At 56.0% G+C, this 25,066-nt stretch overlaps 1 protein-coding gene across 3 annotated transcripts in view; it reads left to right on the forward strand.

The window, feature by feature from the left end:
• KCTD5 (potassium channel tetramerization domain containing 5) overlaps positions 1-25,066 on the forward strand; it is a 29,196-nt gene that overhangs the window by 1,141 nt on the left and 2,989 nt on the right. Inside the window, exons 2-6 of one of the 3 annotated variants that reach the window (XM_046666234.1) lie at positions 11,945-12,053; positions 14,136-14,227; positions 16,207-16,302; positions 19,184-19,309; positions 22,278-22,336. In XM_046666234.1, coding sequence (XP_046522190.1) covers positions 11,945-12,053; positions 14,136-14,227; positions 16,207-16,302; positions 19,184-19,309; positions 22,278-22,322 — 468 coding nt within the window. In that variant the 3' untranslated portion in view covers positions 22,323-22,336. The remainder of the gene's footprint in view (positions 1-11,944; positions 12,054-14,135; positions 14,228-16,206; positions 16,303-19,183; positions 19,310-22,277; positions 22,337-25,066) is intronic. The other 2 variants (XM_046666233.1, XM_046666235.1) reach the window with 2 other exon arrangements.

Genomic DNA, 25,066 nt, shown 5'->3' on the forward strand with positions numbered 1-25,066 from the left:
AGGGCCATGTAGGAAATCTTTTTCAATCCCCTTTCTGATTTGCCTAGTTTTCCTACTGCCCTGGCAAAAGGATAGGAATTTCTAGGTTAGTTTGCACCTTGTCTTTCGTCAAGTTTAAAGCTCACACTGTTGTACGGATGGGAATAGAGACTATTTTGGTCGTTACCTTTACTTTACAAGACTTGCATCACTGAGGAGTATCATCTTGGGAGCTAAATGGGATTGAAACTCAGGAAAGGCTCTGTTGGAAGAAGTGTTATTGCCTGTATTTGTCCGAGGCAGTTCACAAGCCTTGTTTTACCTTCCCTGGGTCTTTCAGTTGAGCCTACATAATTGCACTTGGCTTTTTGCCTTGCCAGCCCACCATTTGCCACGTGTAAGGCTTCCCAGAAAGATCCTCATCTCTCTTCAAGTTTGAGAACCCTGATGGAGACCATCCTAAGTGTGGCACTGGCCTTATGATCAGGAAATGAGAACTTTTGAGTTACCACAAAACCACCCATTGTGGGTAGAAATCACAGTTTGAGATGCTGGTGCTCCGGGCCCCCCGCCCCCCGCCCCCAGCCCTCAGCCATTTCCATTGCTCATTTGAGCAAGCTTTCCACTGTTAGAGAATTGACCTCTCAGAAAATGACAGTCCTCTCCAGGATAGAAATAGGCTTTTGTCAGCTCTGATTTTCCTTTTCCAACGTGGGTCTATGTTTCACTGTTTTGTTTTTCTTTTTAAACAGAGTCCTAATGGTTATTCAGTTTTATTTCTACTCAAGTGTTCTTCTTTTGTATATTGAGTCTGATTTTAACTTGTTCTTGTCCGTTGGGTTGTTTTCAGGCAATGTGCGTCTATTCAGCACTGAGACAATTGATTCCGAGCTGATCAACTATGTCTTGCACAGTTAAGTTGATTCATCTCTTTATTTTACTGTCTCAGGACTACCAAAAAAATTATGCTTTACTGTAATAGGAGTCCTTTAGGAGAGAGTGATTAATCTATCTACGTTGTAGCTGCCTTTTTCATCAGCATCCGCTTCAATACATTTGATTTCCAGATTGTAAAACCGACATTTAGAACCTGAAGGTAATGCAGCAGATATGGTTTCTGTCTCATAAAGTAGTTGATAGTAAATAAGGGTTAGTTTTAGTCACAGAGAATGTGATTTTGCCAGAAAGAGTGATGCTCATTTGCGTTAGTCGTGTTAGTAGTGTTTACTTCAAATGAGAAAATGTGTAAGATGCTCGGTCTTCTCATTTTTTTCCCTCATTTGTTCTTTTTTTTTTTTTTTGAGGAAGATTAGCCCTGAGCTAACTACTGCCAAGCCTCCTCTTTTTGCTGAGGAAGACTGGCCCTGAGCTAACATCCATGCCCCTCTTCCTCTACTATATACATGGGACGCCTACCACAGCATGGCTTTTTGCCACATGGTGCCATGTCCGCACCCAGGAGCCAAACTGGCGAACCGCGGGCTGCTGAGAAGTGGAACCTGCGCACTTAACCTCTGTGCCACCAGGCCGGCCCCTCCCCCCTTATTTGTGATAAAAGAATGTCCCGGAGATTCACTCCTAGATAACGAAACCCTGAGTGAAGAGTCTGAAGATGAGGATGGAGGGGAAGGGGTGTTCAGAGGAGTGGGACGCTAGTAATTACGCAGTAGAAGAGAAACAGGATGTTGATTCACATATAAAAATCCCCAAGCAGTGACCTCATAGTTAAGGTTAATGAAAGCATACCTGGCAGATATTCCTAGGGCTGACCAAAAGCCCAGCCTGGTGGAAGATTTCCTGCTGGGCATTTGACTAGTGTTTATTGAGCATCTGGTCTTGCAGAAGGTGGTGCCTGGGGTTGGGTGGGGAAATTTAAGGAGGAGGACTTCCAAGAAACAGAAGACCAGGACCCTGATGGGTTTGGAGTTCACTGGGAGAGTGCCTGGAGCTTGCTCTTAAACGCAGGGTGTCTGGTCAGGAGCTCCATCAGTGAAGCCGTGTGGGAGAGGTGGAGTTACAGGATGCTTTCTGGAGGAGTGCTTTTAAGGAAGTCAACAGACTGGTTGTTAGGGAGGGTGGGGAGCTGGGCTGCCACTTGTTCCCCTTTCCCTAAGTCCTCACGTTCCCTGTCTCAGGACTGAACCTGGGACCTACTCCCACCAGGCTTCGAACTCCCAAACCCATACCCTCTTGTCTGAAGTTCTGACTCTGCGCTCCTGCCATGAAGTTCTCTTTATAGACAGCCCAAGTGTGAATTCTCACTTCCTCCTGGGGTCTCCTCCAGCGGGCTGTGTCTGCGTTATTCATGTCAGCATCTGCTCATCGGCTGTCCTGGGTCGTTTTTCTCTCCCATGTTGCTTTAGGGGCAAGCCAGGTATAATGCTCTTTCCCGGAAGTGCTTTGTAAATACTTGGTGTGTGATTCATTTGGTTATGTGTCTGTGTTCCATGGTACCTGGCTCATAGGCATTGCTGAGAACAGGTTAGAGTTGGTTTAGAGCTGAATCAGCCCCTGCTTTGGTGCAGAGGTGCTTTAGGAGTTAAAGGGAAACAGGAAGTTGCTACCACTTGGTGGTTGGAAACCACTCAGACTGAGTAGGATTTGCGTGGTTCAGTCTCTGCAGCCGAGCCAGGCCTGGAGGGAACTGCAGGTTGCTCAGCTTTTGTCCCTTGACAGGGCCCTTGTCCTGGCGTCAGGGTTGCAGATGTGGGGGCATCAGAGGGGTCTTTGAGGGGTGGGGCTTTCAGGGTGCTTCTAATGACATGTCTCTTGCACTTCTTCACCTGTGCTCACTCCGAGTGTACGTGGCATTGGCAAGCGTTTCAGGATTGGAAAGATAGTGGAAGGAATTTTACAGACAGGGTGAAGTGATGGGGCTGTGGGTGGAAGCATGATCTTTTAAGCTCCTTGGCAAGAGAAGTGGGGATTACTTAGAGTGGGAACGGCAGCTTATGTCCCGGGGGGCTAAGTTGGAGGTGAGAAGCTAACGTGCTGGATGCCTGCGACTGTCCCATGCCCGTGAGAGCACTGTGTTGGCCCGCCAGAGGCTGAGTGGTGTCCCGGGACTCTAGTCGTCTCATTTCACACCACGTTGAGGATGTGGCTCTGAGTATGTTCTTAGCCCTGACCACACAGTGTCGTTTGTTCAGGACCTGAGCGAATGGTCCCCTCTTGTGCTGGGGGCACCCTCCCCCCAAGTGCAGCAGGTGCTGGCGCTCAGTGAATGCTGTGGTCAACTCTTCACCAGGTACCTGGTTTGAAGGCCCCTCGGGTCTGAGCCAGCCCACGAGTCAGTGCCGGGAAGTCCTGAAAATGGACTTGCCTTTGGTGAGAAGAGCTTCTTGCAGGGCCTCAGACACAAGCCCAGGGCACAGATGTCCCCTGTCAGCTATCTGAGGGTGCCCGGGAGGAAATGGCTGTCAGCTGTAGGGTGTTTCCTCCTGCCGATTGACCACACATGCAGCCTTTGGTTGCCCTTGTCCAGCAGGGCAGTGACTGGTCTTGGTTTGGAGCAGCAGTCAAAAAACTGTGTTCTACCTGCCCGATTTTGCAAATAAAGTTTTATGGGCACACAGAGATGCCCACTTGCATCCGGGTTGTCTGTGGCTGTTTCCGCCTGGGGGGTGCTCATGGCTCTTTTCCAAGGGTGCTCCAGATCAGCAGTCGGAGTTCTTCAAAGGAGCTGATGCTGTTTGGCACCGAGGGAGGAGTCTGCGTGGCCAGGGTGGCAGCAGGCCACCTCGAGCACTGGTGCTCTCATCAGGCCTTAATTGGGCAGGTGCTCTGCCCAGACTGCAGAGCACTTGGAACACTTCTGTCTGGAGTTGGTGTGATGTGGGTATTGGCTGGGAGAGAGCATTTTCCATGGCCGAGGTCTGAGACTTTGGACTCAGGCCTGACTTTGACTCCGCCCACACTTTAACCTGCTGTGTGACTTGGGCTAAGTTAATGTACCTCTTTGAGCCTTAGTCACAGAGGAGTTGTACGAATTAAGGAAGATGATCAATGTCACACCTCCCCCACCCAGTGCCTGGTGCTCAGTCATTGCAGTAAATAGAGATGGCTCTTCATAGTCTTTATTTCACTTTTGCACTGTGTTTTTGGAAAGAATGTACAAGAATGCTCCTTTCTCCCCTCAGAACATGTTTTTGTTACTGTTTGTCTCTTGCATATGCTCATTCAGTCCCCGCATACCTCACGGTGCTGGCGAGTGGCTCTGTGTGAGGGAGCTGGGCCCCCTGGTCTCCCTTGCTTCTCCAGCTGCCTCTTCACACTCCCCCCAGAGCTCCTGACTGATCTTAGGACAGGCCCCTGAAGGCTGGCTCCCAGTTCAGGGCTTGGCTTCCTGGGCAGCACACAAGTTTCCTTGCACGAAATGTGATGCCCTGGAGCCTGGAGGACAGCGCTGCGGAGTCCAAACACCAGCCCCTGTGTGCTTGGGCTGGCTCAGGTGTCCCGGCAGCGTGCGAGTGGCGGTGTGCGCCAAGACTCTCTATCCTTCATCTGTGTTCTGGTGGGTTCTGGTTTCCTCAGCAGTTGGGCTTCCAGGGCCTCAGCCTGGTTTTGCAAGTCAGGCTTGGGTGGAGATGGTTCTGGAGGTGATGAGCTGGGCCAGCCCCTCACTGCTGACAGGTTGGTTTTTGGAGGCAGGCAGCACTGGGCGTCAGACTGTCCTTGGTGAGGAGGGCAGGGGCTGAGGGAGCAGAGGAGCTGCAGGCCTGCCCGTCGGCCCCAGCGAGAGGGGGCAGTGAGCTCTGCACTGGACCTGCCAGTGGGGCTGAGTGTGGGAAGAGAGCAGAGGCCACCTGGGAGCCAGCAGGGCGGTGGCTGTGGGGACAGCTGGCGGAGAAGGCTCAGTGCCTCATAGGAGTACTGGGCTAGGCGTAAACCCCTGGTGGGACGTTCTGGCTGCAGTGTCCCACCTGCCAGCGCTGTGCGGCTGGCGCCCGGGGGACTGGAGACTCCAGTCTTGAGGAGGCCTTACCCCCAGGCTGGCAGAACCACCGTGAGGGTTTGCAACCAAGGACCCTGGATTGTTCCTAGGGCACTTCTGCCCCAGGCCATCATGTTTCCGTCTGCTTCCGTCTCGAGTTCTTTTGCTCATGCCAGCAGCTTTGTGTTCAGCACAACACTCACGCCACCAGGATAAGGCCTGGGACATCTGTAGGGATTCCTGTGCAGGCTCTCCACAGGTGGAATGTCTCTGGGGAGGGAAGCACCTGAGACTTGTGGGCAGATGGATGGCCTCTTGCCTCGTGACATAAATGTTCATAGCAGCTGTGACCTGGACAGGTGGCTCTTGGGCCACAGGTCCACCCATGGCATCCTGCCCACCTTGTCCCTTTGCCCCAGGGTGACCTTGGTGCCTGCTTCAGTCTGTGCACAGTGCATGCAGCATCTGCTCTAAGTGGGCCCCAGTCCTGCCAAGCTGAACGGGTCCCTGTGAACCGTCTCTGCTTATTCACGGAGCTTGGTGGGCCCACCGTAGGGGAATTTGAAGCAGGTTGTTGTTTTCTTCCCCCAAAGCCCCAGCACATAGTTGTATATCCTAGTTATAAGTCCTTCTAGTGCCTCTGTGTGGGGTGCTGCCACAGCATGGCTTGATGAGTGGTGCTAGGTCCACGCCCAGGATCCGAACTGGCGAACCCCAGGCTGCCGAAGCGGAGTGCAGGAACTTAACCACTACACCACTGGGTCAGCCCCTGAAGCACGTTTGTTCCAAGAGAAGTCCCAGGTGCCTCACCTGTGGGGGTCCTTTCACAAGTCCGCTCCTGTTTGCTTCCTGGTGAGCCCGTTTAAGTCATGTGTGTCATTCTGTATTCCATTTCTACACTGCATTGAATGGCATCTGTCTGGGGCTGAGGATTCAGCCTGGGGGTCAGGGCCCCACAAGCCGGGTGCTGGTCAGGATCTGAGGGGGTTTGTTTCCAAGGGAGGTAGCCAGGAGCAGCGCCAAGGGTCGGAGTGACCTGGAGGACTGACACGTGCTCCCCGTGGCCTCTCCTTTTCTCCCCGTGCGTGCCGGGGGTATGTCAGCTCTCTGGGTGTATACAGGGCATCTCTTGCCGGGAAAACGAAATCAGAACTGGTGGGCGCTCCTGGGCACAGGTAGCGCAGTTGCCATGTGGGGTCCCAGCTGTTCTGCACACCCAGGCATCTTGGACAAGCCTCTGGTGTCTGGGCCTCCGTTTCCTCTTCTGTAATTGGCGATGTCTAGGGCCTCTTCTGTGTCAGGGATCTGACAAACTGGAAAACAAAACAGAAAAGAGGGCAGAGATGAAGGTTTTATGTGCAAATTTGAAATGGTCACTTAAAATGGATAATTTCAGCTTGAAAGCTAAGTATTTTTTTTTTAAAGATTTTATTTCTTTCCTTTTTCTCCCCAAAGCCCCCCAGTACATAGTTGTATATTCTTCGTTGTGGGTCCTTCTAGTTGTGGCATGTGGGACGCTGCCTCAGCGTGGTTTGATGAGCAGTGCCATGTCCACGCCCAGGATTCAAACCAACGAAACACTGGGCTGCCTGCAGCGGAGCGCGCAAACTTAACCACTCAGCCACGGGGCCAGCCCCTGAAAGCTAAGTATTTCTAATTAGGTTGATAGCAAAATGTTTGTACACAGAAAATTCTATGCTTTTTGCATTTAGGTTTCAATAGGGAAATCAGAGAGGATATATCTCCCATTTAGCTCAGGACACTCAACGCTCTTGATTTCGTGTGTCCAGTGGCTGTCCCTTTTCTCTTGCAACGTGGTCATGTCCCACTTCCTAGTTGTTTGCGGAAATTGGGAGGGTGGTTTATAGGAGCCAAGTGCAGACGCTCTGTGGAGACCTCACGGAGCCCGAGCAAGATGGGTCCACAGGATTATTTTCCATGTAGAATCTTGCGTGAGAGCCTGACATTCTCGACCCTTGTTCCTGGTTGCTGTTTTCAAGACCACGTGGTTGTATTGGGGAGTGGCCGGCACTTAGGGACACGTGGCCCCCACTTTACCCACGAGGCTCTCTGGACAGCAGATTTGATTCCTCTTTGGTGTGAGGGCAGGGTTTTACTTCTGTGCGCAGCGTGGGCAGGGAGCCCTGGTCTCGGGCTGTTTACTGCTGCATTACCTCTCAGAGCATTGCTTCCGTACCAGCAGCGTGGGCCGAGGATGCTGGGCGGCTCTGAAAGAAGTCAATGGGGTGGAGCTTGCTTGGTGGTTTCAAATCAGGATTGTGTTCTCTGCTTCCCTCCTTTTCGGGACTGCAGGTCAGGGATCTCCTGGGAGAGCATGTGATGTGGGCTGGGCCCTGCCTTTGCCCACTGGCTCCTCTCAGAGAAATGGCTGTGGGCATGGTGCTCCTGGCTGTGGTCAGGGCATCAGCTCTGTGGCCACCCGCCCAGGATTGATGGCCCCGCAGCTCAGGCTCAGGGATGCAGGGTTCAAACTGCCCCTGGAAACCAGTAGCTCTGGCCTCAGACGTTGGGCCCACTTGAAGTGGGATTCAGCCAACCTGGGCGTCAGCAAGCCGTCCCTCCCCACACATACTCCACCTGTTCCCCCACCTCTGTAGTGTGTGGACCTGCATGTCCATTAAACATTCAAGAGCCTAGTCCAGCCTTTCCCTTTTTTATGCCCTTAGGGTAGGTGTATATTTTTAAAGCCAGCACTTCACAAGTAGGTCAAACACTAATTCATTGAGAAGTTGGGGGAGGTCACTAGATTTGTTGAGAAAGCAGTCTTAATTCTGGCTCTTTTACAAAAATAAAAAGCCTCAAACCTCAGCACTCTGTAAGTGGAGCACACACTTATTATATAAATTGAGCAAAGGACAGAGGGAGGGAGGAGGAAGAGAGACCCGCGTGTGTTGCCATCCCGCCGGGGTGAATGTCTTGTCTGGTCCCTGCTGCCTTTTAGAAGCCGGCGCACTGAATCTCCATCCCAAGGCTCTCCCTCCTGCTCTTGCAGCCTGATGGACTGAGGGAGGAGGTGAGCGCAGCGTGCCAGCAGCTGTGCCTCGCTCGTTCCCCCAGTTGCTAGTGTAGATACCACTGAGATGGTCCTCTCTGCTTTTGCATAAGTGAGCATAAGACTTCTGCATTTGGGGTTTTTTTGTGTGTTTTCTGTGTTCTATATTTTTCTTTATCTCTGCCTTAGGATGTCGGCCCTAGGGCCATTACCAACACAAGCACGTGACATGTTGAGGCCCCTGCACTAGTGTCAGCCGCCCTCTGGTCAGCTTGTCCAGCAGCGATGTCTGAGGGTGCCTGCCCACTGCCAAGCCTCACCGATGCTCCACGCCTCTGGAGCCCGCTGCTCACGCGCAGGTGCTCGGAGACATGGTTTTTACAGAGCTCTTCCTGTGTGCATCTAAACGGGAGTCAGTCTGTGGTCGTCTGGGCTGTAGCCCAAGATAAAACCCAGTGGAATTTGGGGGTTTTGGTGTAGGGCCCCCAGCACTTGTAGAAGTTGACATCTCCCTGCTGAGGAGCCCAGTGCTGAGAGTACCACCCCCCTGCACTGCTGCCTGGCCTGTCCTAACCCCAGAGTCTCTCGGCCTTGCTTCCTGCTGAAACCATCCCGTCAAAACGAATCCGCAAGAGGAAACCAGGCCAGAGAGCCCTGCTGTGCCTCGGTGGAGCAGGCCGCTCCCCAGCTTCCTTCAGCGCTGCTCATCGGCTGCACAGGCTGGCTCGTCACAGGCAGAGGATGGCCTCTGAGTAGCTGAGTGTGAGCCTGGGCCTAGATGGCTTGGCTTCCGTGCTCCCCCTGTCGTTGCAGCTCTGTACTCCCATTTCTGAGGCGCCAGCTATCTGCTGGCTGTTGTGTCGTTGTGCTGCCTGCTTCTCTGTGGGCCACCGCCTCACTTGGCCTCAGGGTCAGCACCAGGGCCCACACACTGCAGTGGGAGCCTGTGTTGGTGGATGCTGAGCCTGAGGTTCCACACCTTGAGATGTGAGCAGGGTTCTCTTTGCTCTTCCCTCGCCTTGCCTCCCAGCCAGGTTAGCAGCAAATGCCTTGAACTCTTGGCCTCATTATTCTGGAGGTCTCTGAGAGGCTGCTGCTTTAAAGCTGCTCCTTAATTGGATGACGGTGGGGACCCCCGTGTAGGGACAGGCCTGCCTCTCCCTTTGACGGCTGGATAATTGGGCAAACAGGCTGCTTGCCTTGGAGCACTGGGTATGAGTGGGAACCAGAGGCTGCCAAGTGTGATGGGAAGGCTAGCAGTGGCCTGCTGCTCCTGAGCTGATGTTTTGTGCCCTTGCCAGCCTCGGCACTGGGTCTCCAGTCTCTCCTGGATGGGGATGGAGAGTGATGCCCCACCCCTGGGGTTCGAGGTCTTCGCTGCTGGCAGGGTCTCTCTTCAGGTACCCCAAGAAGGGGCCTTGAACCGGCCTTGGGAAGCCCACAGGCGGTGTCTGGAGTGCCCTGTGTGCAGTGTACTCTGAGCCGAGAGCCCAGACCCAGGGTGACGTTCCTTCAGCACATCAGCCAAGGGATGTTTCAGGGTCCAGCTCCAGTGCAGCTCTCCAGTGTCCTGTCCAGGCTCCCTGTCTGCATTCCCTCTGCGCCTGGGTGGCTGCCCCTTCCCCTGGTCCCCAGCGTGCTGGCCGCTGCCGTTTTCATCAGCTCACCTGCCCTTCCCTCCTTTTCTGTCCCAGTCCCTCGTATCCTCCAGGCTTTGGAGGCCTGGGTCACCTTTGTGTATTGTGCTGCTCAGTATACTGTTGGCACTCAATAAACTTGTTTTTCCTCCTCCACCGGCTTCCAGTGCTGAGTTGTCAGCTTGTCAGAGGTGTGGCCTTGAGCCCATGGAGGTGTGGTCTGACCCAACTGAGGCCTCTGCCCAGTGTGATGAGGGAACTCTCTGGGGTGTCCTGAGGGTGGAGATGAGCCTGTCCTCATCTTATCTTTCCTTCTTGACCTTCTGCCAGCTGTCTGTCAAGATAGCAGGGAGTCGATGAATAATTCTGAGCTTGGTGATGTGCAAATGTCATGTGTTTGGCTCTGTTCATATGTGGGCAGTGGGGAGCCCCTTGATTTTTTGTTGTGGCAGCTCCATCCTTTTCTTTCGAGACCTCGGCCCCTTGGTATGGTGGCCCTTTTCACCAGCAGGCAGACTGCCAAAGCATCATTCTTCTGGAAGCTGTTCTGCAAGGTCGTCTGGCCTTGCTTGGAGAACAGTAGGGTCAGGAGGAAAGGCTGGGGAGCCAGGCTGGAGGCAGTGCCCGTGGGATGGTGTCTGACCAGTGCTGCCGTAGATGGGTGGGGTGGGACACGAGGGTGAGGTGGGGGGCAGTGTGTGGTTGGGATGCTGCTCTGGGAGACAGGAAGCCCGAGGAGGGAGCTGGCGGTGGCCTGTCAGTGCAGGAGGCTGGGCTCAGTGCCCGGGGCCTGCCCTGTGACCAATGAGGCTCCCAGTCCCAGGGCCCTCACATCCAGAACCCTAATTGCTTTGATCTAAGAGAAGCAGATTTTTATAGCTTTTTGGTGGTGGACTTAGGAGAGAAGCCCTTGAAACCACCAGGTTTTACCATACAAATTCCAGAATTTGATGCTCATGAATGAATAATAGAGTTCTAACATGGCCGATGGCTGCGTGGCCAAGGCGCCTCCTGCCTCCCTGTGTCCCATGGGCATGCCACATTGGAGAGGGTCAGGTGTGTCTACCGCACCGCCTCCCCCTGCAAAGATGCCTAACACTGTCCTCTTGGGGCCTCAGCCGGCCAGCTGCTCCCGTGTTTGCCACAGCCGTGCCTGCCAAGGCCCTCCTTCTGGACGGGGAGGCACATCAACTCTCCAGATGACCTACGGAGTCACCTTCTTTCAGAGCAGACAGCCTCGGCACCTGCTGCCCTCCCTGGCGCCATTGGTCCAGGGACCAGCCCCACTGGAGGGAGACCTGGGTGGGTCGTATTCAGCAGACCCATATCAGATATGTGGCCGACACGGACGCAGTGTCCTGACAGCAGTTGGATCAGCTGCCTCCGGGGGATCCCAGGACACAGGTGCTGCCAGCTAGATCTCTGAGGCTTTCATCCTTCACTGTCACAGCCCCGACACCCATAACTCTGTGCAGACCTCTACAGGGCTCCGCTGTAGTGGTGTCGTTGTGTGGAGACTGCCTCCGCCCCAGTGCCTGGGTGGGCGTGTCTACCTTCCCTGGCCGTGGCTGCGATGGCCATTGAGACGGCTATGGTTTGAGCCAACTGTGAAGATTTGCCAGTGGGTGGTGAGGGTCCCTAACCCTCAGAAAGGCCCCCGATCCCTGTGGTAGGAACCGGGGCCAACCCAGGTCCGGGGGAGCACTTCCAATGGTCTGTTTGTAAACTTTTGGGTCTCTGGGAACTGCCGCCCACAGGGTGAGGCTTCCTTGGTGGTCAGCAACCACTGGGAAGCTCTGGGGGCACCTTGCAGTGGAAAATGAGGCTCCATTCCACGTGCCTCTGACCTGGGTGGTCATCCCTCATCCCCCAGTCCTGCGCATCTGCCCAGGGAGGAGCGAGCACTAAAGTAACAAAGGGCAGGCCCTGGCTGCAGAGGCCCATGTCTTGGGTCCTTCAGAGGTCAAACCGTCAGCATCAGCAAGCCTTAGGAAGTATTCCATGCAGAAGAATCTGTGTTAGGTCACTCTCATGGGATGGTTTCTAAAATGAGAAAAGGGTGAACTTCTCAGACATTTTGGAGCTGGAGGAAAGAGGTCCCTACAGATCCAGTTGCCTCAGTAGATAAAGGGAGCTCATCATGAGAGAAACAGCTGACCCTGGGCTTAGACCTGAGATGGTGGCAGGTCAGGGTAGAGGCTGCAGGTGGCAGGGGCATGGAGCCTCGCTCGGGGCTCCCTGCTGTGTTGTCAGTGGATCCGGTTGTGGTTACAGGCATGGCCCACATGCCTGTAGAGCCCTTTGCATGCGGCCTTGCTCTGGCTTAGCTGTGGAGCCCTGTTTCCTCGTCCAGGACTCACACTGCTGTTTGGTTCTTTGTAGGATGAAACAGGTGCCTATTTAATCGACAGAGACCCCACCTACTTTGGGCCTGTGCTGAACTACCTGAGACACGGAAAGCTGGTCATTAACAAAGACCTCGCGGAGGAAGGTGAGCTGGGGGCAGGGCCCCAGGTGCCCTGCAAGGAGCAGGCCCTGCAGGCTGGGCGCCGGCCAGGCTGGGGTCCAGAGGCTGGCAGCAGAAGTCCTGGGTGCCAAGTCTCTCACTTGCTCCCCAGCCTCCTCACAAACATGTCCCACGAGGCAGCAGACGCCTCCTCCTCCTCCAGGAAGCAGACTCGGAGCAGGTCAGGACCGCGATAGCGGAAGGGCCTGAGGACTTCAAGCACATTCCCTGGCCTGGGGGCCCGCCGGCTGTGGGCTGCTCCATGGGCACCCTCCTTCAAGTGTCTAGTCAGTGGTGCTGTGAGGGCGGGGGCTCCTTCCTTGGGAGACCACCCATTCTCAGTTGCTTTGGCTGGGCAGTCTGAGGGCCCCTGTGGTACGGACATACCCACCGTGCGAGTCTGCCAAGTGTCCCTCAGAGCCTTGGTCAGCCTGGGTCTGCTCTCCTTCCAGGGCACCACTGTGCCATCACTCCAACTTCTGTCTGTGTTTTCAAACACCATGCTTCGTTCTGACGCTGGTCACAGCGAGCAGGGACACCAGGCACAGCCCTGGGCCGTCAGCCAGAGGCTGGTGTGGCTGCATGTTCTGGTATTGGCTTGGCTCGAAGTATCCGACAGGTCCTGAGAGGCTCAAGATGCATTCGCTCCTGGTGGACTTGGCACCTCTGGCTTCAATCGGGTTCCTGTGACGACCGCCTGAATGGACTGTGCTCATCCTCAGCTCTTCTTTTCTAGCCTCTGGACCCCAGTGTCTGTGTCCCCTTCACAGGAACCTTCTTTCCTGTGCATACTTGTGTCATCTGGGGAAGCTCCTTTGTATTTTGGGTGTGCAGCTGTACGACTCTAGGCTGAACTTCATTTCATAGCCTGTTCCCGATGTGGTTTTCTTAGAAAGGGATACTTGACACAGCCCGAGCCCCTGCAGCCTGGCCTCACTCCCCTGCCTTGCTGCCTGCCCCCGACGCAGCGCTTCCAGGAGAAACACCCACTTGGACTCCACTCCTGGTCCTGCCCCTCAGAGTACAGCATGGAACGTCCAGGTAGAAGAAAGTGCACCTTCGGACCCAAGTGCGTGTCCCAAAGCTTCTGGTGCTTATTCACAATGCTCCTCAGTCCCCACCCACACATCTGAGGAGGGGTTGACAGGATGTGACTGAGTGTCATCCTGGGAAGTGACATTCCAGGTGCAGCCTCCCTTTGGGTGGCCCTGAAGAAAGACGTCTGCCTGGGAGGCTGCCACCCATGCCCGTCCCCACCCTCTGCCCAAGTGTCCTGGGGACCTTGTTAGGAGGCAGCCTGAGCGGGTCTGATGGCCAGTCCAGGGCTCTGAGCTCCTGGTGCTGCCGGTGTGTGGGGTGGGCTCTGACCAGGACGACCAGAGGTGGCAACGGGAGGCACACTCTGAACCTTCTGGAATACTCACAAGCAATCCATGATGCAGAGCCCTTCCAATTTGTTCTTTAGAATTTCTTGGAGGTTTAGAGTCCTTAAATATAGTACATTATAAATGGCAGTCTTTGGATAGAAGGGAATTTCTAAATTGACAAGCATCCTGGAGCTAGGAGCCACCCTCTCAACCAGCCACGAAAGACACTGAACCAGTCTTCTGATTGAATAGGGAAACTGAGGTGCCGAGTGACTCAGAGACCTGCATGAGGCCGCCTGGCCCTGCTCACTCTAGCAGCAGGAGAGTCGGCCAGCCCTGGGCAGATGGCCACAGGCTGTGGAGGGAAGATGCCTGAGTTACATACTGGCATGCCCAGCGTGGAGCTGCACTTGAACCAGCTGTTCTGTGCTTGAACTCTGCACCCAGCGGTCACCTGAGTGATGTGTGCCAGGAGTGTGTTCTGTAAATGTGCCCTCTGCCCCTAATCCTGGGAGCCCTCCTAAGAGCCAGCGCATCTGTGTGAAGTCTGTTTGCGATGTTAGGATGGGGCCTGAGGAGCTTCCACTGGGCCGGGCTCGGGCCAGGCATAGCCCTCGGGTTTAGAGTGAGGCAGGGGTGAAACGTTTCTTCTTTGGTTTGGTCTCATCTGGTGAAAATTAGTTATTTTTCTCTGTTCCAGGAGTGTTGGAAGAAGCAGAATTTTACAATATCACCTCACTAATAAAACTTGTAAAGGACAAAATTAGAGAACGAGACAGCAGAACCTCACAGGTGAGACCAGTGACTTATGTACCAGAAGCTTCCAAGGCCTGGTGTGCAGGCGTAGCTCACCCCCTCCCTCCCTGCTGACCGTGGCAGCTCTGTGTGAGGCCTTGGGATTGGGGCTGTCCCCATCTTGACTACCGTCTTCCTCTTTAATTGTCCTAGTACCCGATGGCCCGCCCTCTTGTCACCTCCTGTGGTGCTGCCAGCTGGCACCAGGGCCACACAGGGCACATCACTCAGCTCTGCTCGGCCTGTCCCTAGGGAGCCCCACTCTAGTGGGAAGGGACCTGAGGAGGAAAGGAAGTCCAGTGGGGTGAGGGGGTGGAGGGAGAGCAGGGAGGCCTCTGATGGGGAGCGAGTGTGTGGATACCCTGGGGGGCATTGCAGGCTGGGCACAGCAAGTGCAGAGGGCCAGTGTGGCTGGAGGGAGAGCAGGGAGGGGAGTGGGCAGTGAGCTTGGAGGTGGGGTCCTGCAGGGCTGTGGGGGTGTGAGGAGGAAAGAGGGGCGTGATCGGTGCTCTTCCTTCCAGCGTACAGATTGCCACCACGGGGCCCATTTGCACTTGGCCATGGTCAGTGGTGATGGAGTAGGCACGGCCACTCTGCTGCCCATTAGGCCACTTTGTTTGAAGTGGGCTGCATCTGGCACTTTCCATAAAGGGAGGCGCCAGAGGGTCTAAGGCATGAGTTTTTGTCACTGTGCCAGCTCTGTACTTGCTAGCTGAGTGCAAGTTCTTGCCCAGTGAGTTCAGCTCCTCCAAGAGGATGCTGGGAAGTAGATGTTCCCTCAGAGCTGCCACTATTATTTGAGGGTCTCGGTCAGCGCCTCCTCCCCCACTGTCCCACTGGGTGCCCAGCAGACCCTGGGCTGGAGCTCTTGGCCTTTGTGAAGAGGCTTGCTGATGGCCTTGCCACTCTCTGGTCAGGGGACAAGCTAGAGGAAGGGCATGTCCCGGTGATAGTGTGGGAGGCCAGGACCACTGGCCCACGCAGCCCCCAGCCCTTTCCTTCCTGCGGGAGCCACTCAGGCACCAGGACAGTTGGGAGGAGACTGGGGAGGATCAGGAGATGTGTCCACAAGCTCCCTGGTCATCTCCAGCCAGTTGGCCTCTTCTTCCCCTCCGTCCAGCAGCCTCACTTCTGCACCGTGTGACCTGGGCCGGCACTGACCCTCTCTGCCTCAGTCTGCCCTCTGCATGGGGCAGGTAGAAGAGACCCTCCTCACAGGGCTGACATGAGGATAGCGGGCTGAGGCTGGGGAGCCACATCATTCATAGTCTCTCAGACGAAAGCACTTGTGTGTGTGACAACGGCCACTATAGTTTAGCTGTGACCCTGTTTTCCAAGTGTCACTGGCCTGGAGCTCCAGAGGCTCCTTCCCCTGCGAATATCTTCGTCTCTTTCTCCATTACTCATGTGTTGTGTGTTGTGGCCACCGCCTCCTGCTGGAGTGGCTGCTCCTGGGGGCGGTGGGGGCGGGGAGCCGCTATCTGGCTGTGCTCTGCAGGGCTCCAGCACCAGAGACTGCCTGGAACAGGGCTCAGCACAGGGGCGGTGGGTGGGTCGGCAAAGATACATCAACTGTCGGAGCTAGTGTGCATGTCTAAAAGCTTTTCTAGGAGCAAGGCCGAGGCTGGTTAATCCAGGTGCTTTGTATGCTTCCCCCGTGGAACAGAGACGAACATCCTCACGCATTCATGTCTGGCCACAGGTGCTCTTGGGGTTTCAGGAACATGACTCATTTTATTTTGGGATTTAGAAATGGAAATATTTTGGGAGACAGATGAGAAAGTGGAAAATGGCAGCTGTTCCGGCCTGTTTGTTTTGCTTTGGTGGATGTGTTTGGGGTTGCTGTGGGCATCACAACCTGAGCCCGAGAGGTGGAAGGAAACGTCAGCCGCACGTGGGACAGGGTGCTGGGCTGGGGCACAGGAGCAGCAGGGCGTGTGTGGGGCCTGTCTCACCTGTGGCCGTTGTTCTCACAGGTGCCGGTGAAGCACGTGTACCGTGTGCTTCAGTGTCAGGAAGAGGAACTCACACAGATGGTGTCCACCATGTCTGATGGCTGGAAGTTTGAGCAGGTGAAGCTCCCCCACCTCTGGGCTGGGTTGACACAAGCCTCTGGTGCAGTGGAACTTTTCATTAGAAAGGCCCTGCCTGGTCCTCAGGGCTGCTGACCCCTGGGGCCAGTAATGGGGCATCGGGCGGCCTGTGATTCCTGGAAATGTGGTTCACTGTGGCTGTTGTCCTCGGGACCCCTCACAGCAGCAGCCTGTGCCCCATCCTAATTGGATTGGTCTCCGGTGTGTGGGTGGGAGGGTGGAGTTGTTCTTAGAGCCCCCAGGGGCCCTCTCCCCGCTGCTTCCTTCCCAGTCCTCTCTCTGCAGTTTTTCTTCTTGCTCCAGCCCATTCCTCTGGGGGGACTGTGCTCTGTGCTTCCATCTGACGTCTCTGTGTGTGTGGGTTGACACCCTGAGTACATCCTGCCCTGGCCCCACCTCCCTGTCCCTCGCCGTGTCCACCCAGCCCCTCCCCTGCTGGCTGAGCAGATGGTGGCTCGGGCTCCTTGTGCTGCAGTTGGCATGGATGGCCTCCTGGTGCGGCTGCTCCGCCACCTCCAGCACCCTTTCCTGCCCTCGCCGGGAAAGATTCTCCCGATTCTAGCCTGACTGCCCCTCTCCCTTCCTCAGCGCTGCTTTTGCTGGTGTATGTCAGGCTGGGACTGACGTGAGACTGTCTGAGTGCAGGCCCCTCTCCTCTTGCTCTCCCTCCCTCTGTGGAGCTCTGGTGTTTCCCTATGCACCCAGGCTCTTGTCCTGTGGCACTGCAGTCCCTTACCCTTGGGCCTTGGAACAGGTGGAAGATGTTCTGAGTGGGTGGTACTTTTTCCCATGAGCTTCTTGTCACTGGTCCTCTTTCCTAGACACTCTGAGGTTTAATCTTGTGACCCTGCCCGGGCTCCAGCCCCAGGTAGCAATTGCCCTGCTCGCTGGGCCCTCTCTGGCCTCTGGGAGTTTCCTCTGTTGCCAGCTTCCATCTGGGGCAGGTTCTGTCCATAGTGAGTGGTCCTGCTCAGAGAGAGTGGGACATTACGGGGTCTTCTCAGCATCCCTCCCTGTTAAGGCTGCCCCTTTTCTTTGAGTCTTTTGAAATAATGGATTGCGTTGTAGGGTGTTTGAAGTTCCCTTAAAATGTCATTAAAGACCAGTGCTGTCAGCATTTGCATCCCACCCTACACCTGGGACCAGCCCCCTGGGCTGGTGGGGCAGCAGTGGGGTTGGCTGGTTCCTACAGTGTGTTCCATCCTGCCCTCACATGGGGAGGCCAGGCAGGGTCCTGTGGTCTACATTTGCCTGTTCCTTGTGCTCTGATCCCATCAAAACTATGCCAGAGTTCCATGCAGGAGCAGAAATCTCCCATCGCCCCTCCTTTTGTCCTCGGTGGGCAGCTCAGAGAAGGGCTGGGGAGATGAGAGCTGCGGTCGCTGGGTCAGGACCCATGGATGAGGCCACCTTGAGTGGAGTTATGCACCTCGGTGCTCTCCTGCTGGGAAGGAGAGATAATCTCCTGCCTCGTGCACGGGTGTCTTCCTCCCATGACCAGCTAGGGGCTTTGTCCTTAGCTCCTCTGGGTAGACCCCAAATCCATTGCAAAGAGTGAGTTCTCTCTTCTCCCCAAGTCTTACCTGCTCTGCCCAGCTTATCCTTCGAGGACGTCTTCCCAGTTCATGCCAGCAAGACCCCAGCACCAGAGTCATGTCTGTTTAATGAGGAGTTCTCTGCTTCCTAGAGCAGGACCTAGAACTGCCCTGGGAGGTAGTGGGACCCAACCCAGGGCTGCCCAGTCATCAGAGCCAAGGCCAGAACAAGGTTCCGAGCGAGGTCAGAAGAGGCTCGTGTGCCTCATGAGAGCACCGTTTCCGGGCACTGGGCGCTCCTGCCCCAGCCTCTCCTACACAGGAATGTGTGCACATTCCTGCATGGGGAGAGCCAGGGGCCTTCCTGGCCTTTGTTGGCTCAATAGTTACGCCACTGATAGCCTTACTACAATTTCTGTGGTTTTCTTTAGACTGATTTTGCATTTAAAAGCACGAAAGTCCTTGGTGACTCTGGGATAGGTTGGAGCAGACAGGTCAGACCTCAGCCCCCTTGTGACCATGGTGGTGACTTGGGGCCCCACAGGATGCACAATCTGTGGGTATGTCCACCAGTTATAGTGGACCCACAAAGACTGAGACTGACACATGCAAGAGCCACAGCTTCCCAGGGTCTGTCTTTGAGATTCGGGCAGCTCAACCCTTGACCCCTCCCTCTAGCCCTTTGGAGCTGGCACAGCCCTCCTCTGCCTGCCTTCCCTCCCGCCATCAGGGCGTACGTATGCCCTTTTCGCTTAGTAACCCCAGTGAGTGGGAGGGTCAGTCTTGGCTTCTCCTGGGAAGGCCTGGTGGCTGCAGCAACAATAAGCAGGATGTCTGGGAGCTCATCCTCACTTGTGTGTATGCTCACACATGCTATGCTCTGGGCCTGTGTGAAGGGAGCAGCTTGAGTGCCAAACACCGCGATTCTGCTGCCTGCTCTGAGAGGACCAGCTCTGAGCAAGCCGCCACTGCCCTGTCCCGCTGTGCACCCCACTCTGGCGCTGTGCTCCCCTCTGCCCACAGTCAGTCAGTATCTCCTGTGGGCCCAGCCAGAAACTCTGAAAAGAACTGATTGTCCCAGCAGAGACCTGTCCTGCACGTGGTGTGCCCGTGTGTGGGGTGTGTCTGCGGATGTGCCTGAGGATGGATATTTCAGGACTTTATTTTTCCATAAGCTCACTAAAAATGTTGTGGCTGAAACTGTCCCTTGATTTCCCAAGTGTTGGCTATCTCAGCTGTGGGTTTTCGCAGGCTGCAGTTTCCGTCCTTGCGGGCGGGCTGGTCCCCAGCTCGGCCCACATCACACTGGCCTTCTCTCCTCCCAGCTGGTCAGCATTGGCTCTTCCTACAACTATGGGAGTGAAGACCAGGCTGAGTTCCTCTGTGTGGTTTCCAAGGAGCTGCACAACTCTCCGTACGGCACGACCAGTGAGCCCAGTGAGAAAGCCAAGGTGGGTGACCACAGCGGGCAGGGGGTGCCGGGCCTGGGAGGCAGCAGCCCCGGACGCTTCAGCCTCCTGGCAGTGGAGGGGGCTTGTGAAGGCACACTGGCCCTTTGTGGGGTTGGGATTTTCCTCCTTAGAGCTTTATCGTTTCTTGTGGTTCTCACTGCGCTCCCGGCCCTGCAGGCTTCTTGTTCGTCGTCACGTAATTCTTGCTTGATACATCAGAAGCAAAGTCCTGGGACTCAGGATGCGTAGCTACTGGACGCAGGACGTGGGGAATGGAGCGAGAGGTCTTAGAACATAGAGGCTCCGCCATGGAGCGAGCCCCCATGGCTTCTACAGTCCATGCCCTCTGCCGACACCTCTTCTAACAGGCAGGGTCCTCCTGGAAGTGTTGTCTCCTAGACCTGCTGGCAGGGACTACGCTTTTAACTGGTGTCGCTGTGGGTTGTTTTCTTGGGGACTCAGGACCTTGAAGCTGGAGGGCAGAGCCCCCTGGATGGCATCTGCCTCGGCCTCATCCATCCTGGTCTTAGGAGTCATGTTTGGTTTGTAAAAGGAGAGGATCCTGTAGATCTTGTGATTTTTAGACTCCATGGAGTGTTGCCTCGGCCGGCACCGGCCAGTCCCTTTGTGAACTGGCTCTGGCTCCCTTCTGGGCGTCTGACTCTTCTGTCTCTAAGGAGGGCAAGTGCAGCCAGGCTGAAAACGGGGAATGGCCATGTCATTTGCTTTTGGGTTAGCCCTGTGGCGGAGAGTAGCAGCTGGCCTTGCCCAGAGGTGACAGATTCTAGCGGCAGCTCCTTTGGGCCCACTCCTGTGGTTGGTGACTCCAGGTGTGTCTGTCCTTGCAGAATCCAGCATTGGCCTGAGCTAGCTCCACCTGGCAGGCCTCCCAGACCTTCGAGCCAGGTGGTGACCCAGACAGCCCTGCAGCCAGCTCGGGGGGGACCTGGGGAGTCTGCAAGACCTTAGCAGAGCTGGGAAGGTGGGAGTGGGACTTTGTGGCATCCAGCCTGTGAGTCCTGGGCCCACAGGCAGCTTTGGTGAAGAGTCAAGGCATTGCCTGCCAAAGGATGTTTTGAGTAATGCAGGAAAAGGCCAGAGCCAGAAGGGTTGTAACTGATGGCATTAAACCGGGGGCTCCCTGAGCTTCCTCAGACTCTTGGCCTGGGTGGTCTCTGACTGGCTGCCGCCTGCCCAGGACCACCCCTGTCATCCTTTCAGGGTCTCCCTTAGAGGTGTGGGCTTGGGAACAGACAGAGAAGCCACTGTGCCCACTGTCCTCCCGCCGTGGCTGTCGTCCACCGGGGCTCAAGGCAGCTTTTTCACCACAGCGTGAAGAAGCCCGCTGTCTTCATGACGGGGTGGTTGTCCAGAGTGCTTGAGTCTCTGCTCTGGCCTCCTGCGGTGCCCACAGCTGCATATGTGTGGTCCAGGCTATCCCGCTGCACGGGGCGGAACAGCGTGGGGTCGGCACAGATCCTGTGGTGCTCGGGGACAGACGGGCACCCGGGGAGGAAGGAGGCCCGGGGACACACTTCCTGTGGAGTCTGGGCTGGAAGACGACCCCGCTTCCCGAGAGCCTGCAGCTTCTGAGGAGGCGCATCTCTCTCTGTCAGGGTCAGGGCTCTTTTGTAAGTTGTTTATTTTTAGAAGCTTTTATTTCTGAACTTGAAAAGTTTTTATAGCCAAGCTCATCAGGGCAGCTGCCTGAGCTCGTTTCCCTCAGGTGGCTTTTCAGCTGCAGAAAGGATGCCTTTGTGCTGTGAGGGAGCTCCAGGCGTGACCCCAAATCTCTTTGCTGTTGAAACGTGGCCCTATTTCTCTCTCCAAAAATATCTGCTTCTGAAATGTGGCCGCCAGGATGGCTTCTAAATGGGGGCAGTGGCAGGAGCTCCCTGGGAGGCGGAGCCAGTTCTCCAGAAAGCCATGGAAAACCATTGGAGCTGAATTTGGGACAGTGATTTGAGGGCACCCGTGGGCAGCCTGTTTGGAGCAGTGTCCCATGTCCTGAGGGCAGCAAGTGTCACTGCCTGTGGACCTGCTCACTGGGTGCCCCGTGGCACATGTTAGCTCCTAGCACTAAGGGGCCAGGCTCCCATCTCAGGGTGGAAGTGGCGGGAGAGGGTAGGTGGGGGTGGGGCAACGCAGCATGGGCAATGGTGCACATAAGAGGGCTCTGTGTCCACCGCCACCCGCAAGTTCAGGGGCTTCCCTAACCACCCTCTGATTCATCATTTGCTGGAAGGGTTCGCAGAACTCCCTGACTGCTGTGACGCTTATGGTTTATTACGGAAGAGACAGAGGGAGGATTCAGATCTGCCAGGCACAGTGCATGGAGCAGAGGCCAGGAGACATGCCAGACCTGGAGCTCCTTTGCTCTCCCTCTGGAGTCAGGATGTGTGGCAACGTGCACGGAGCACTGCCCACCAGGGATGCTCCCCAGGCCTCCGTGTCCAGAGATTTTACTGGGCTCAGTCACGTAGACATGATTGATCCATCGATTGATCGATGATTGATCGCCCATGTGCCTGATCACAGTCTCCAGGCCCCCTGGCCAACTGACCCCACCCCCATCACATTGTTAGACTGTCCGGTGTGGCCTGGAGGTCACAACCTCTCAGGAGCAGAGGGCAAAAGCCAGCCCTCTGTTTGGGCAAGGTTCAGTTCTTCCCTACATAGAGGGAAGGAAAACTCTGGAACTTTGGGACAGTAGGGTGCAGGGAGACGCCCGAGCCCCGAGTTTTCCTCCATGGTGTGACCTGGGCATGTGATTTTGGGGCTCAGGGCCCCCCAGACGTAGCTGGTCTGTGCTTCTTCATCACAGCGCCACGGGAGCTTGTGGCCCAAAATGCCCGTGCTCGCTGCAGCCTCTCTGGGTGGGCCTCCCTCCACTGCCTCCCATCTTGTCCTGCACTGACGGTGCCCTCTCTTCTTCTCCTCCCCTGCCGCATGCTGCGCACCGAGCCAGAGTGACGACGAGGAGACGGGTCACGATGAAAATGACTCAGATTAAATGTAAATGTCATGGTGAGCTCTGCTGCCCTTGAAGTTGACCACGCACGTAGTCTCCGTGACCCCAGCCCCTCCTCCGTGGTGTCTGTGCCCTGCCTGTAGTTGACAGAGAACCTTCCACACTAGATGCTGACTGTAGATCTGCGGTGAAGCTGGCCTGTCTGGGGAAGGGGCGGGCTGTCTGTCCCCTTTAGGATGCCCTTGGGGGTGGGATTGGGACCTTGGCTGGGTTGCTTGGGAGCCTGTGTGTCAGGTCTCTGAAGAGCCTCTTCACGGTGGATGTCAGCAGGTGAAGACATGGGTCTACACCTTTTGGGGCCTGGGCAGCCCCCAGCCCCTAACCTGCAGCCTTCCCATCATGTCACCAGGCCACGGGCTCAGGGCCATGGAGTCGGCCTGTGCCGCAGAGGGTAGACCCTGATCCCGACACTGTGCCCCAGCCCCCTTGCTCCCCCCAGCCTCAGGTGAGGGATGCTGGTGGAGAGGAATCTGTGTGGACCCTCCTTCTGTTTGCCCTGCGGTGGGAGACTCCATGAATGTCCTCTGGGCTCCCAGCTGCTCCTCCAGTCCCTCCCTCGTTCTGGCCTCTTCTCACTGTCCCAGACTCGCAGGCCCAGCCGATTCCAGAGCCTGACTGCACTCTCCGTTAGTGGGGACCGCCTGGTCTGCTCCCTTATCTCGCACATAGATAGTTGGATATTGAGGCCTAGAGAAGGCAAATTGCAGGCGAGTGAGCCAGGCACATCCAGGGGATCCCCTGGCTCCTGCCATGGCCTCCCTGTCATGGACCGAGCCCTACAGGTTGGGGCCCCTCAGCCTCTGCCCTGGGAGGAGCCTGGGAAAGGCATGTGGCCAGCCGAGCACTGGAAGGCTGACCATCGGGCAATGAGAGGTCTAAACCAGGGGTCAAACAGTAAGAATGGCTCTTACATGTGTAGTGTGGCTTTCTTACATTTGTAGTGTGGCTTTCTTCTTCTTTTTTTGGTGATTATGTAAGAACATAGCATTCTCAGTTTTGCCTCTTGACCCACAAATCCTAAAATATTTACTATCTGGCCTTTCAAGAAGAAGTTTGCTGCACCGAGGTCTGAACAGCGTTGTCCAGGGGACGTGCAACACGAGCTCCATCTGTCGTTCCAGACTTTTCAGTAGCTATGTTAAGAAAGTAAAAAGAAATGTGAAATTTATGCCAATACGGATAACCCCAATAAGCAAAATGTTGTCATTTCAATCTAAAAAATCAGTGAGATATTTCACTTTCTCACTCAAGGTCTCGGAGGTCAGGCATACGGTTTGTGCTGGTGGCCCACCTCAACTCGGCGCGGCTGCAACTTAGGGGCTCGCCCATCTCGTGGGCAGCAGGCAGCAGGCTCTCAACCTTGGCCTAGTGGTGACCGGTGACAGGAACCCATCTGGGTGCTGCCACTTGGCCCACCCCCGGGAGGGAGGAGGGCTTCTTTCCACCCCCCACCCCCACCCCGCAGTTACTGATTTTGCATCTGCCAGCAGGAACTGCTTTGGTGGCCCTAACTCAGGGGTCTGGGCTGTGGGGGGCACGTGTGTGGGCTGATCATGGGGCAGCCCTGGCCCCCTACTGCTCTCTCCATCGCAGGGTGGAGCAGCATCGACTCGCCCGGGTCCGCCTGTAGGGGTGCTGCTCACAGTGCTCTGCCTGCCTGGTACCCGCGGTTGGCTCAGGCCTCCCCTGTGGGAGGTGGCCTGGGTGAGAGCTCTGTCCAGGGCAGATGGGGCCGTAACTGTCACAGATCCTAGGAGGGGTCTTCTGTCCTCGGTGGGAGATAGTTGGGGATCTGGCAGGGCGGCCCCTCCTGTGTTGTCACCTTGCTCCTGGGCCACATTCCGGTTGTTTGGCCTTGTCCTTTCCACCGCTTAGTCCTGTGAACTCAGGTGCTCCCTCAGCTCCGCTGGGCTCTCACAGAGTGAGGGGCAGCTCTGTGCTTCACGGACCCCCGCATGCCCCAGCTTCCCCTGCAAACAGCAAAGATAGCAGGGCCGCAGACCTCCCTGGAGGTGGAATCCGCGCCTTGGGGGCAGGAGAGACTTGCAAGGGCTAAGCCAGGATGCGCTGTCACCCCAAGTCACCTCCTCAGACACATCCCTCTGACAGGGGCCTCCTGGGCCCTTTCCCAGAGAGCTGGCAAGTCCTACTAGACTTAGAGGCTTGCCCTCGTCCTGCCTGAGGTGGGGCATTTAGTCTAGGGTGCTGCCCCCCAGCACAGTGGAAGATGTGCCTTGCAGGGACTGGACACAGGCCCAGGCGGTGGGCACAGCAGCAGAGGAGGAAAGCGTGCTGTCTGAGCTGCCCCCAGAGTGCTCAGAGACGCAGGGGCATGAGCCTGGGGACCAGCAGAAGTGTGTGGGGCATCAGGGGACAGACTGGAGCAAGTCCATGCCGTCTCTTGAGTCATTTGGAATAAGCCCTGGTGAACCTGAGTGACTGGCTGCCCTCTGCCTGGGGCCACGTTGCCACTGAGCGGGATCGGGAGCCCACGTGGTGCTCACTGGAGCCTGAGCACTTCACCTGCCCTAGCAAGGCCTTGCCAGGAGGTGGTGACCCTCTCTCTGCCAGAGAATTCTCATGGCCTGGGTACTGCATGAGCAGAGCTGGCTCCTCCCAGGGCACATCCCTGTGTTGCACACGGGTCCAGGGCTCAAAAACAGTGTCCTCAGAGCTGTATCTGTCCCAGCTCTGAAATTCAAGCAGGACATGCCCCTGGGAGGCTA

Source organism: Equus quagga, chromosome 7 (genome assembly GCF_021613505.1).
Source record: "Equus quagga isolate Etosha38 chromosome 7, UCLA_HA_Equagga_1.0, whole genome shotgun sequence".
Taxonomy (NCBI): Eukaryota; Metazoa; Chordata; class Mammalia; order Perissodactyla; family Equidae; genus Equus; species Equus quagga.